This window comes from Lolium perenne, chromosome 2 (assembly GCF_019359855.2).
Source record: "Lolium perenne isolate Kyuss_39 chromosome 2, Kyuss_2.0, whole genome shotgun sequence".
Classification (NCBI taxonomy): domain Eukaryota; kingdom Viridiplantae; phylum Streptophyta; class Magnoliopsida; order Poales; family Poaceae; genus Lolium; species Lolium perenne.
The window spans coordinates 294,944,088-294,958,811 of record NC_067245.2 but is presented as its reverse complement, the minus strand read 5'-3'; the positions used below and the strand labels follow the sequence as shown (position 1 = coordinate 294,958,811).

The window sequence follows — 14,724 nt, the reverse complement described above, 5'->3', positions numbered from 1 at the left end:
GGTCATTTGGTATCCATCATTTGGGCATGGAATCCTGGAATTCATTTTGGAATTCCATAGGTGGGCTGTTTGGTTGCCACAGAATTGGGTTGTCATTTCATTTAGGAAATCCATTAAAATGACACCATGGGTAAACACAATTCCAAGCTGAGACCTGTCATTTGCATTTCTCTATAGAAGCTATTTACAAATTCAATATTGAATTTTGTTGTCATTTGCAATTCCTGTGGCAACCAAACAAGTGTCCATTTCTAGACTTACAATATAAATGAAATGAATACATGTATTCATTTCAAAATGCTACAAACGAAATGAAAGCCTGGCTTCCAAACGACTTCTGAGTGTTATGAGACTGTTAGGCTTTAGGTAACTGTCGTTGTCAAAATCAGTGTAAATAGAACACTGTAAATAGTTCCCTGAGTTTCCCTGTGCAGTAGTGCATCCCGAAGGAATGCTATGTATATGTAACAAAACCTTGTAAATAGAACATTTGGCTGATCCCAGGAGTGTCAAAAGAAATGTCGAAAAATATCTTTATATCATTTGCCCAAGACTCCCAGTGCTCCAGTTTTACAAGTGGCCTCATGGTATATGTAAAAAGAAAAAGAAAAGAAAAAAGTAAGACTGGAACTAATTCTTTGTTGATTTACAGTAACCAGTAACAAGCAGTATCTCCAGTAACCAGTAACAGGCTGTACACGGTAGTGTCCAGAACAAGTTTGTAAGAGCCAATTTGGCCAGCATTTACAGAACATATCAAGCTGTAAGAGGTGACAAAGAACAGAGCCGCTGTTTGACCCACGGCCTTGGCTAGAATATGCAGGAAGAAAACGCACAGAAGAAGCAGTGCGCAGAGTTGAAGCTTATCAAGTTCCATGGCACGGGAGATAATCAGGCGGCATCAGATGAAGAACATGCTGTCCTTGAGATTCTCGTGCAGGTCCAGCTTCAGGTATTTGGAATTTCCATTGGAGGCCGAGGAGGACGGGCCGGGCTCCTGGACAAGGGACGGTGACGCCATCATGCTGTCGTAGTAGTCCCTGCCGCGGTAGGCCGCGAGGTCAGCGTATTTGACGGGCGTCGTCAGCGACACCGGCTTGGTGCAGCGCGAGAACAGGAAGCAGAGGTTGTACACCAGCTTCTGCAGCTCGACGGTCTCGAAGCCGTGCTCGTCGTCCAGCCTGTAGTAGTGCGTCGGACGGCTCGTCCCGTGCAGCCCTTCGTGGCTGCAGAGGAAGAAGTCTTCCTCCGGCGAGTCGTCCACCACCTGGGCGTCCGCGACCGTGCCAGGGAGCACGTTGCCGTTTTTCGTCTGCTGCTCGTTTTTGTCCTTGGGGAACAGCCGCGTGTGGTGCCGCTTCTTGGCCACCAGCACTGTGATCGTCGGCGAGTACACGTCCTCCACACTGATCGTCCTCCTCATGGGCTTTACTTCCTCGTCGCGAACTTTCTTGAACTGCTCATCGCTAACACCGTCACGGAAGTATATGATCTTCTGTGGCTTCGAGCCGTTCCTCTTCTCATAGACTTCAATGAGCTCCTGGCACATATCACCGAGCTCCTCGATCATCTCGCAGCCGTGACCCTGGGCACGGATTCTGGCCACGTACTTGCTGGCGCCGCGATCCATTGACGCAACAACTGCTGCTATCGACGGACTCTCCTTGTCTCCGGGCGGCGGATGGTTCACGTCCGCGCCGATGAACATGAAATGCGTGTCAGCAACTTTTGGGAGCTTGTCAGATAGCTGGACGTTGCTGCCCCCAAGCTTGCTGTTGATCTTGAGAGCAAGGTTGGACATATACTGGTCCTGGCCCTGGGGTTTGTTCGCGATGTTGCTCAGGAAACACTGGGTTTGGATCCCCAGTTGAGTCTCGCAGATCAGCTTCAGTGTCTTGTACCCAGGATGCTGCTCAGACATCGGGCAGAAGAGAAGCTGCAGCTTCTGCTCCTTCAGCTTCGCAGTCACATCTTTAGTCACCTTGTAAAGCAGCTCACGTAGGTCTTCTGGTTTTGATAGCACTGACATTGATGATGTCTGAACAAAGCATGGATCATAGTTCATCTCAATCCCAAGACTAGTGCACTTTCTGAAGATGCAGTCAATGAAGTAATCCATGTCAAGAGCTTCCTGCTTAAAGTGAGATGGCTGTGAACTGAAATCGAGAATGGCCCAATGCTTGAGGTGCTTGCCTTCAAACATTTGTCGACCATGAAGGTTCCACTGGCGGTTAAGGAGGGCAATACTGAGTTTGGAGGAGCCACCGAGTTTCAGCATGGGGGGAGGAAGGATCTTGCCAATGACTTCAGTCATTTGTTGGCCCAATGCAATCTCAAATTTTTCGCCTCTGTTTCCGCTGGAGATAAAATGATAGTTAGTAACTGACTGAGTTATATTTGGTAATTCTCTAATAATCGTCACATCATTTTCAAAAATCAGTCGCCGTCCAAAGAAAGAAAACTCCAGAAAATTCGTATATAACTTGACCAAAAATACTGATAACATAGTAAAACCTCCTTTTTAATTAGCATATGTGCTATCACAAGTTTTGACTTCTAGTGTAGCGGTACTGTTTACACAGGAAAAACTATTGAATAGAATGCCTAGAACACTTCAGGAAGTGAATTGACAAATATACCGATAACATAGTGAAACCTCCTTTTTAATTAGCATATGTGTTATCACAAGTTTTGACTTTTACTGTACCGGTACTGTCTACACAGGAAAAACTATTGATAAAATGCCTAGAAAATTACATTACATTGGATTTAGCAGCAAATAAGCAGCGTGATAAATTACATTGCACTGGATTTAGCAGCAAGTAAGTTTTCAGACTGACAAAAAGAACAGATGGTCAGGTGGTTGCAAACAGTACAGGGGCACCAAACTCATAGTTACCTGCAAGGGCCATCTGGAGCTGATACCATATTCAGAATCTCCAGTTTCCGTGCATCTGAGTTGGGTAGCTTGTCCTTCGGTTTCTGGGTGGAACCCTTATCCTTGGGATACTTCTGTCGTCCATGAAGAATACAAAGCTCCATCGGGACATAAATTAGTCTGTTAGGTCTGCTCAAATTCAAGCATGGTAGCATCTTATACTTAATCACCTTTCCATACTGCTTATGATAATAGTCAACAAGCTTCTCAGTATTCCCTGAATCGAAGTTCACAATGGAGATCTGTTCGGCAGGCTCAGGTGTCAGGCCTTGAACCTTGTACTTCCGACTTGTCGTCCAATTGCTTTTTCCTTGAGAGCCCTGCATCTGGTAATTTACGGTAATACAGAGGCCTATGAGCTGAAACTCCAAGTATTTACGCTCTTGCTCGCTTAGATATGTACGGGGGTCAAGCAACTTTGGGCTGTTATTACGTTTCAATAAGTGCTCAACAAGTTCCAGAACACTGCTTTGAGCTTGGCAAAACTCCATAAGTGAATAGTCCACACATAAGACCACCCCTTGGGCGGTGGGTTTTAGGGTCTGCTTGTTTCCTTTCAGACGTACAGTAAAGTCTCCAGGCTTGTTGCTCTCAGTCTTCAGCGGGGAGTAAAATGTCTGACCAACGATAATCTTGCCCAAGCTAGAGGCCTCACGCACAATGATATCAAGACCCTGCAAGATCTCTCTAGGGACTGGCTGCTGAGAGAGTTGGCTCAAAGACAGCTTCTGATTGAGCTCTGCTGACATAGTGTAGGTATGTGAATGACTTTTCACAGGGTATGAGCATTCTGGCAATTCTGCAAAGCTGAACAATCCTCCCTTCCCATCATAAGCAACAGCTGGATTTGGAGGCTTCTGGAGCATCTTGAAAAAATTAGCTTTTGCAAAATCCTCATTTGTTTTGAGCCCTATTCCGGAAGAACTGGAAGAATCTTTTTCGATCTTAATATCATAGCGAAAGATAGTCGAAGCTTTGAACTCAACTTTGAAGTGGTTCACCAAAAGTTTGACTGGTAACACTTCCTTGGAAACAATGGCTTGGCCTGGAGGGGGAAAAGAGCATTAGAAACAGTGCTGAGGAAAACAATAACGAAGCATTATGTCAGAGATAGGATCACCAAAAGCTACAGTTTCCATCGCAGTTTGGATTGGGCAATACAATTTCCCAATTTAAAACTACTGAAATAAATGTAGCTATAAGGAGAGGAAATAGCTCATCCTTTCCAACTTCAGGTAGAAAAAGTTCTCCTGCACTGCAATTCATTTTAGTTCATATCCTTTACTACTACAAAAGGTGCCCCCAAAAGAACCATAGTTCTTCTCTATGCTGACTCCAAACCAATAAAGCAACTTAAACTGAGCCATGCATGTCAAGCCTACCTACCAGTGAAATAACACATTCCTAAGAGAATCCCAAAAGCAATCAGACCCAGGTTTTCACTGGTGAAAATTCTGATGCTTCGTCCTCTTGGTAAATAATACAGTACATAAGTGATGTTCTGAAAGTTCAAAAAAAAAGTAGATAAATGATGTTCTGAAACTGCAAGGTGACAAACTACTACCATATCAAATTTCCTTTTATCTCATATATGATGTGCATCCTCACAAACAATCATTTACAGTCTAAAAAGAATAAGAACAGAGTTTACTGATAACAGTTCAATAGTTTAGTTAGCATCTAGGCGAGGTCAGCACCACATCTTCCTCCCACTTATCCAACAAAACATGATTTAGCTTCTATAAGTCCAACTCTAATACAGGCAATGCAGCAAAGGGAACTTATCACACGGAGAGGCAATTTCATTCCAGTCTATCTCGAACCATAAACTTGTAGCACATTTGGGCATCCCCAATAATACAACAGAACAATATGTAAAGCTCGCGATGCTGCATAATCGTGAACTACAATCAGAAAGCGTACACAATGTAAGATCACACCGAAGCAAATGCTACTCTGAATCAGCACAAGAGACCGAACAAAGCATCAATAGTTGTTACAAGTACAACCCTAATACAGGAAATGCAGGAAGGGGAACTTAACACACACAGAGGTAATCTCATTCCAACCTATCTCAATCCATAAATCTGGAGCACATTTGGGGGTCCACATTCCACAGTACTACAACACAATCATATGCAGCTTCAAACTAGCTTGAGACACTGCATAATCGTGAACCGCAACCAGAGAACGATAGAATCTAAGATCAGAACGATGCGAATGCTACTCTGAATCAGCACGCAGCCAACAGAAATTGCAAATCACAGGCCCGTGGTTCAAAGAAAGTGAGCAGTCCGCGCTACTACTACAGTATCGACGCATGAAGAGGTCAGCACCACATCCTCCTCCCACTTATCCAGCAAAACATGATTTCAATGACCCTACCAGGTGAAGAATCAAACGCTTCCTATAAAGTCAAGATACAAGAAAACAAGGCATCAATAGCTTCTATAAGTCCAACTCTAATACAGGCAATGCAGCAAATGGAACTTATCACACGGAGAGGCAATTTCATTCCAGTGTATCTCGATCCATAAACTTGAAGCACATTTGGGCATCCCCAATAATACAACAGAACAATATGTAAAGCTGGCGACGCTGCATAATCGTGAACCACAATCAGAAAGCGTACACAATGTAAGATCACACCGAAGCAAATGCTACCCTGAATCAGCACAAGAGACCGAACAAAGCATCAATAGCTGTTATAAGTACAACCCTAATACAGGAAATGCAGGAAGGGGAACTTAACACACAGAGAGGTAATTTCATTCCAACCTATCTCAATCCATAAATCTGGAGCACATTTGGGGGTCCACATTCCACAGTACTACAACACAACCATATGCAGCTTCAAACTAGCTTGAGACACTGCATAATCGTGAACCACAAACCAGAGAACGATAGAATCTAAGATCACAACGATGCGAATTCTACTCTGAATCAGCACGCAGCCAACAGAAATTGCAAATCACAGGCCCGTGGTTCCAAGAAAGTGAGCAGTCCGCGCTACTCTACTACAGTATCGACGCATGGGGTAACGCAACGCCTCGATCAACCGCACATATACGCGAAATCGAACAGCGCGGGCTCTGATTAACTAACCATCACGATCGCTTGATCGATGAACCGCCATATGCGTCCAACATTTCAGTGAAACGAAGCACGCCACAGAGTTCACATCGCTGGCAAGTAAATGAGGAAACGGTGCTTACCATGACGAGGACGAGGCCCTGACGACGATGAGCTCGCTGCTTCCCTGAGCGCGATCCCCTTGCGCGGCCATGCCGGGGCGTACTCCGGGGGGAAGGAGTTGCGACGCTGCTGGTACTGGTGCTCACGGTCTGAACCACGCCCTCCCGGCCCTCTGCTTCGGTCGAAGAAGCCGCCTCCGTCAGGGGAGTAGGCCCCTCGGCCACTCCAGCCGCCTCTCCCGGGGCTCTGGGCTTCCTGGCAAGTCCAGCCGCCTCTGCTGCGGTTGCTGCTGCCTCCGGCGTGGTTCTGGTCTTCGCGGCCGCGATTGTTGCCGCCTCCGCTTTTCTTCCTTCCCGCCGGAATCCACCCATCGTCCCCACCGCCTGGACCACTCCCTTCGCCGCTGGACATCTCCACGCGGCTCGGGTCTCCCGCGTACGTCCTGGCGCCTCCGCCGCGACTCTGCTCGTAGGTCATGCGCCCTCCGCCGCGGCTCTTGTCGCCTCCGTAGGTCCTGCCGCCTCCGCCGCGGCTCTTGTCGCCCCCGTAGGTCCTGTCGCCTCCGCCGCGGCTATTCTCTTCCTCGTCGGTCCTGTCGCCTCCGCCATCACCGCCCCCGCCGCCGCGACCTCTCCCATCGCTGCGGCCAACTTGGCCGCCGCCGCGGCCCACGCGGCCACGGCCGCGCTGGTTCTGCATCTCGCACCCGGAGCTCGGCTGAAGCAGCGGCCGGTGGCGAGGGTTTCTGATTTGGAGGATTTGGTTCTAGAACTTGTGGAATGGGGAGACGGTTTGGGAGGCGGTGCTGGAATTGGGGCCGCTAAATATAAGAGCCGCGCGCCGGCGAAAATTGAACGAGCCTGCTAGTTTTTGGATGAAATGACGGTGTTGCCCCTGGTTGTTTCTTGCCAAAGGAAGGGAAGCGGGTCAAGCCAAAGGAAAACTCGATAAGAGCAGCTCCATCACCTTTCCTAAGACCGGTCACCATGAAAAGTACCTTTAAATTAGTGTTATGTATATTTTTTGAATAAAAATAATGTCGTGACAATACCAATTACACTCAGCTTATGTAACAACGGCAGTACCTTACTTGAAATTGAGATGCACACAATCAAAAAATAATAGAAAATAATAGAAAAAAAAATCTTGCTACACTGACTTGTTCCTTGCAACAACCGACCAACAACAACCAAGACATCACAAAAAATTCATCATCTCTAAAAGCACGCTTCCAAGAAGAGAACATTGCATGAGTGTTATCATCGCCCTGATCAATAACTATATGTTTTCACCCCGAAGAAAATCCACACTCACAAAACAATGCATTCAACAAGATCATTGTCAGACACAATCAATTAAGGCCAAACCTTGGGTTTCACCCTGTAACTTTAGACACTGAATTGCTCATGTGTTGTTGGCCCCACTTGCCAATGTCGTTGTTCCAAGTCACGAATCGCCAAGCCGGAATCTTGCCACCACCGGGACTCAAACCTCATTGCTAGTCCTCGGTTCTAGACTTTCATGCCATTTTGCGAGTCTGACTTCACCATCGCCTATCGTCGCAGCGTTGTCGATCACCTACGCCTCACCATGTTGCTTCTGCGGCCAAGTAGAGACGACGGTGCCACGACCACCACCTATGTGCCGAAGCCAAACGTCGTCACTCCGCTCGAAAGAAATGTCGCCGGCTGAGCGAAGATCCCCATATGCCATTGACTGATGGGTTGCCGCCACCACCTCTGGTGGCGGCGGCGGGGGAAGGCTCGTATCGGGAAAGAGTTCGGCCTGGGTTGGTGATGCCCATAAGTATAGGGGATCGCTGAAATCTTCGCTGGGAAGTATTACCCAAATTTATAGTTCGAATCAAGGGTGACACAAGAATACCAATAAGACTTCGTCAATTGAGACGTCACCCTCAACCACACTCGTATATCAATATACTCAAGAAGCAAGTGGTGATTATAGCAGTTGAATCAAAACAGTAGGGAATAGTAGCAGATTTTCAGTTTTCACTGGAAGTAGTGAATTTGTAACTTCACTGGCAAAAAGGGTAGGCATTAGGTGATAGCGGGGTGTTGCATGAATAAGATTTATCATATAATATAATACAAATAACATAATGTTCATCTCTAACTCTGTTGTGTGTAGGTATGTGTTTCAAATATAGTTATGCGTACTACCCAAGAAAATTTGCACAACATCTATTGCCTTGCGTAACCATTTCACTGGGGCCAACTTGGAGCTACAGGTAATTAAGGCTCACCCTTTCGAATAGCCCAGAACAATGCATCACTTCATGAACACACAATATCCTCAAACAACCACATATTCCCCTTGTCTTCCCTAACTATCATTTTGTGGTGCGTGGGTTCAACATAATAATAGGCAATACACTTTGCATATACATACCAAACTCAAATATCTGATGGGGAAATAAAAGTTCAGTACTAAAATCATGTTACTCGGGCGCTGGCAACAAGCATTAAACATAGCAAAGGTGTATGAACACTATACAAGAATATCCTCAAGATAAACACATCAAATATCGATACATATGCATGATTACATGATCAATATCATCTAATCCCCATCCACTGCACATGCCTACAAAGAACTACTCACTCATGGTGATGGAGAATGAGCACATGGTTGATGGAGATGGTGTTGATGACGATGGTGGTGAAGATGGCATCAAAATCCCCCTCTTCGGCGTGGAGAGCAGAACCAATTGATACGTCTCCAACGTATCCATAATTTCTGATGTTCCATGCTTGTTTTATGACAATACTTACATGTTTTGCTTGCACTTTATAATGTTTTTATGCGTTTTCCGGAACTAACCTATTAACAAGATGCCACAGTGTCAGTTCCTGTTTTCTGCTGTTTTTTGTTCCAGAAAGGCTGTTCGGGCAATATTCTCGGAATTGGACGAAATCAACACCAAACCTCCTATTTTTCCCGGAAGGCTCCAGAACACCGAAGAAGAGTCGGAGAGGGGCCAGAGGGCCACCACACCATAAGGCGGCGCGGCCTGGCCTGGGCCCGCGCCAGCCTATGGTGAGGAGCCCCAAGGCACCCTCCTGCGCCGCCTCTTCGCCTATAAAACCCCTTTCGACCTAAAAACACAGTACCAATTGATGAAACTCCAGAAAGACTCCAGGGGCGCCGCCGCCATCGCGAAACTCCAATTCGGGGGACAGAAGTCTCTGTTCCGGCACCCTGCCGGGACGGGGAAGTGCCCCCGGAAGCCATCTCCATCAACGCCACCGCCTCCACCATGCTCCGTGAGTAGTTCCCCCATGGACTACGGGTTCTAGCAGTAGCTAGTTGGTATTCTCTCCTCCATGTACTTCAATACAATGATCTCATGAGCTGCCTTACATGATTGAGGTCCATCTGATGTAATCGGTGTTGTGTTTGTTGGGATCCGATGGATGATACATTATGATTAGTCTATCTATAAAGTTTGTGAAGTTATTGTTGCTGCAATCTTGTTATGCTTAATGCTTGTCACTAGGGCCCGAGTGGCATGATCTTAGATTTGAGCTTTATAATTATTGCTTAGATTGTATCTACAAGTTGTATGCACATGTCACTGTCCGGAACCAAAGGCCCCGAAGTGACAGAAATCGGGACAACCGGAGGGGATGGCGGTGATGTGAGGGACACATGTTTTCACGGAGTGTTAATGCTTTGCTCCGGTACTCTATTAAAAGGAGTACCTTAATATCCAGTAGTTTCCCTTGAGGCCCGGCTGCCACCGGCTGGTAGGACAAAAGATGTTGTGCAAGTTTCTCATTGCGAGCACGTACGACTATAATTGGAAAACATGCCTACATAATTAATAATCTGGATGTTCTGTCTTAATGCTTTGATTCCTATCAATTGCCCAACTGTAATTTGTTCACCCAACACTTGTCACTTGTTATTGGAGAGTTACCACTAGTGTAGATCGCTGGGAACCCCGGTCCATCTCTCATCATCATATACTCGTTCTACATGTCATTGGAAGTAGTATCAACTATTTGCGGGTGCCCTTGCTCTCATATTGCTATTACTGCGTCTTTGTGTTACTATTACTACTGCTCTCATATTATCGCTACTTTCACATCACCCCTGTTGCTAGTGCTTTTCCAGGTGCAGCTGAATTGACAACTCAGTTGTTAAGGCTTATAAGTATTCTTTACCTCCCCTTGTGTCGAATCAATAAATTTGGGTTTTACTTCCCTCGAAGACTGCCGCGATCCCCTATACTTGTGGGTTATCAAGACTGTTTTCTGGCGCCGTTGTCGGGGAGGCATAGCTCTACTCATAAGTTCACCTGGGGAGTACACTCTACCTCTCTCTCTGTTTTTATTTTGTTTTATTTTGTTTTGCTTAGTTTACTTTTGTCTAGTTTATTTGTGCTTAGTTTATTTCTGTCTAGTATTACTTTGCTTAGATTCTTTTTGTCTTGTTTTATTTTCCTCATATACCTGAAAATCCATAAAAATCTGAAAAATCTAAAAATTAAAAACTGCTGTTATGGGAGAACCTACAACCTACTTGGAGCTTATAGAATGTTATAATAACTATAGAAAATCAAGAGCTGGTGAAGTAATGAGTGCTATGATAGAAAAAGTGAATACAATTGTTAAAATCTTGCTTAAACGCCATGATATAAACTGTTGCTCTCAACAGGATACTAAACATCTTAAATTTCAATGTGGCTTTAGTGAGGAATTTTTAATTAAGAACTATAATCGGAATTGCTATATTCATTATGGGTTCGAAGAGGTAGAACAATTTGTCGTATTTATGGGAGCTTCTGAGATCGAATCCTTCATGGTTGAGAATTATGAAACTTGTGTTGTTTGTAAGGACCTTAAAGATTATGTCTCTTCTATCCTTAATTGTTGCATAGAATGCTTCAGTGATAATCCTTATATCATTGATTATAAAGAGAGACTCATTAATGCACAAGAATGCACTCACAATTTGCAGGAACATGTGGAAGAAGAAACTGATGAACCTGAAAGCTCATTGCATGAAAAAGAGGAGGAAATTGATGAACCTGAAAGCTCATTGGATGAAAAAGAAGAGGAGAGCGACGAACAAAAGGAGGAAGAATGGATTAGCTACCCATGCCAACCTTCTAATGAGAGTAACTCTTTATCTCTTACACTATTTGATTGTCCTCCATGCTTACCGGAAGAGGTTGAATGTTATGTTCCTGTGGATTCTCTTGAAATATTACCTATGAGTAAAACTTGTGAGAATAAGTATGCTACTGTTATATATGATAATCCATGCTACTTTGATAAATCTTATGATAATGCTTTGTTTGTGCCTGATGTCGAAATGCATGGTACTAAAGAATTTTGCTTAGCAAATGTTTATGATAAATCTTTAGATGATGGTCCTATATTACTTGATAATATTAATTGTACTACTAATGAAAATGGGATTGGAGAGTTCTTGACTTATTCTATGAGTCCCATATCTCTTGAGATTGATCAACTACCTTGTTATATTATTAATAAAAGAAAGTTTGAAAGTTTTAATTCCACTATTTTTGAACTTGATAAAAATTATATGTTTGTGGATCATGAAAAGTATGCTGCGTGTGATAGTTATATTGTTGAGTTTATTCATGAAGCTACTGAAAATTATTATGAGAGAGGAAAATATGGTTGTAAAAATTTGCATGGTACTAAAACACCTCTCTATATGCTTAAAATTTTGAAGTTACGCTTGTTCTATCTTCTTATGCTTGTTACTTTGCTTTTCATGAACTTGTTTATTTACAAGATTCCTTTGCATAGGAAGCATGTTAGGCTTAAATGTGTTTTGAATTTGCTTTTTAATGCTCTCTTTTGCTTCAAACACTATTTCTTGCGAGTGCATCATTAAAACTGCTGAGCCCATCTTAATGGCTATAAAGAAAGCAACTTCTTGGGAGATAACCCATGTGTTATTTTGCTACAGTACTTTGTTTTATATTTCTGTCTTGGAAGTTGTTTACTACTGTAGCAACCTCTCCTTATCTTAGTTTTGTGTTTTGTTGTGCCAAGTGAAGCCTCTAATCGAAGGTTGATACTAGATTTGGATTTCTGCGCAGAAACAGATTTCTATCTGTCACAAATCTGGGCTGTTTTCTCTGTAGGTAACTCAGAAAAATATGCCAATTTACGTGCGTGTTCCACAGATATGTACGCAACTTTCATTAGTTTTGAGTTTTCTGATTTGAGCAACGGAAGTATTTCTTTAAAATTCGTCTTTACTGGCTATTCTGTTTTGGCAGATTCTGTCTCTGTTTTTTTGCATTGTCTCTTGTGGACTTTAAGCAAGGCTTTCTACACGTGGAGAGCCGTAGCTAATGTTTTATTGAGTTCTTGCAATGTGTCACTACAGAACCAAGGTGGATTCAAATTTTTTGAGTACTAACCCCTCTAATGAAGTTTATGAGAAGTTTGGTGTGAAGGAAGTTTTCAAGGGTCAAGAGAGGAGGATGATATATGATCAAGAAGAGTGAAAAGTTTAAGCTTGGGGATGCCCCCGTGGTTCATCCCTGCATATTTCAAGAAGACTCAAGCATCTAAGTTTGGGTATGCCCAAGGCATCCCCTTCTTCATCAACTTATCAGGTTTCTTCTATTGAAACTATATTTTTATTCGGTCACATCATATGTGCTTTACTTGGAGCGTCTGTATGTTTTATTTTTGTTTGTGTTTGAATAAATTCGGATCCTAGCAATCCTTGTTTGGGAGAGAGACACGCTCCGCTTTTTCATATGAACACTTGTTCTTCGTTTTACTTCTAATGTTCAATGATAAAAGTTGGAAGCTACAATACTTATGGTTATTTGGTTGGAAAAAGAAAATGCCTCATATGTCTTGGATAATTTGACACTTGGCAATTGTTTTGAACTCTCCAGTAGATCATGATTAAGTTTTTTCATGTAGTTTAAACCTATTAGTGGAGAACTACCGTAAAGCTTGTTAAAATTGGTTTGCATAATTGATCTCTCTTAAGGTCTAGATATTTTCTGGTAAAAGTGTTTGAGCAACAAGGAAGACAGTGTAGAGTATTATAATGCTTGCAATATGTTTTTATGTAAGTTTTGCTGTACCGGTTCATACTTGTGTTTGCTTCAAACAACCTTGCTAGCCTAAGCCTTGTATTGAGAGGAAATGCTTCTCGTGCATCCAAAACCTTGAGCCAAAACCTATGCCATTTGTGTCCACCATACCTACCTACTATGTGGTATTTCTTGCCATTCCAAAGTAAATTGCTTGAGTGCTACCTTTAAACAATTCAAAATGCTTCTCAATTTGTGTCATTGTTTTATAGCTCATGAGAAAGTATGTGGTGTTTATCTTTCAATCTTGTTGGGCAACTTTCACCAATGGACTAGTGGCTTCATCCGCTTATCCAATAATTTTGCAAAAAGAGCTGGCAATGGGATTCCCAGTCCCAAATTAATTAACAAAAATAGACACTCCTCCATGGTATGTGATTGTTGGACGGCACCCGAAGGATTCGGTTAGCCATGGCTTGAGAAAGCAAAGGTGGGGAGGAGTGTCATCATAATAAAACTAAAATAAAAAGGCACTCCTTCATGGTATGAGATTGTTGGCAGGCACCCGAAGATTCGGTTAGCCATGGTTTGTGAAAGAAAGGTTGGAAGGAGTGCCACACAAAAATAAAAATAAAATGGGAGCCGCTCTTTGAAGGTTTGTCTGGCAAGGGGGTTAGAGTGCCCACTACCATTCGTTGACAACAACAAACACCTCTCAAAACTTTACTTTTTATGCTCTCTTTATGTTTTCAAAACCAAAGCTCTAGCACAAATATAGCAATCAATGCTTCCCTCTGCGAAGGGCCATTCTTTTACTTTATGTTGAGTCAGTTTACCTACTTCCTTCCACCTTAGAAGCAAACACTTGTGTTAACTGTGCATTGATTCTTACATACTTGCATATTTGCATTCATCATATTACTTTATGTTGACAATTATCCATGAGATATGCATGTTGAAAGTTGAAAGCAATCGCTGAAACTTATATCTTCCTTTGTGTTGCTTCGATGCCTTTACTTTGAATTTATTGCTTTATGAGTTAACTCTTGTGCAAGACTTTTGATACTTGTCTTGAAAGTACTCTTCATGAAAAGTTTTGCTATATGTTATCTATTTATTAGCAACTATAGATTATTGCCTTGAGTCACTTCATTCATTTCATATGCTTTGTAATAGTATGATCAAGGTTATGTAAGTAGCATGTCACTACAGAAATTATTCTTTTTATCGTTTACCTGCTCGGGACGAGCAGGAACTAAGCTTGGGGATGCTGATACGTCTCCAACGTATCCATAATTTCTGATGTTCCATGCTTGTTTTATGACAATACTTACATGTTTTGCTTGCACTTTATAATGTTTTTATGCGTTTTCCGAAACTAACCTATTAACAAGATGCCACAGTGCCAGTTCCTATTTTCTGCTGTTTTTGGTTCCAGAAAGGCTGTTCGGGCAATATTCTCGGAATTGGACGAAATCAACACCAAACCTCCTATTTTTCCCGGAAGGCTCCAGAACACCGAAGAAGAGTC

At 43.1% G+C, this 14,724-nt stretch overlaps 1 protein-coding gene across 1 annotated transcript; it reads right to left on the bottom strand.

The window, feature by feature from the left end:
- Nucleotides 1-542: 542 nt before the first annotated feature.
- On the bottom strand, nucleotides 543-6,909 carry LOC127336181 (protein argonaute 2-like). Its single transcript, XM_051362964.2, has 3 exons — nucleotides 6,154-6,909; nucleotides 2,900-3,983; nucleotides 543-2,357 (listed from the first exon to the last, which is right to left on the bottom strand). Exons 1-3 carry the CDS (start codon nucleotides 6,830-6,832, stop codon nucleotides 902-904), a joined length of 3,219 nt encoding a protein of 1,072 aa, XP_051218924.1. The 5' UTR covers nucleotides 6,833-6,909; the 3' UTR covers nucleotides 543-901.
- Between the last annotated feature and the right edge of the window lie 7,815 nt (nucleotides 6,910-14,724).

Excerpts from the sequence above, each read along its gene's own strand:
- LOC127336181 (XM_051362964.2), bottom strand. The coding sequence starts at position 6,832 with ATGCAGAACCAGCGCGGCCGTGGCCGCGTGGGCCGCGGCGGCGGCCAA. Across the intron at positions 3,984-6,153 it reads AGGGCCTCGTCCTCGTCATG|GCCAAGCCATTGTTTCCAAG; the intron begins GTAAGCACCGTT and ends TTCCCCCTCCAG. Across the intron at positions 2,358-2,899 it reads GCTCCAGATGGCCCTTGCAG|CGGAAACAGAGGCGAAAAAT; the intron begins GTAACTATGAGT and ends TTTTATCTCCAG.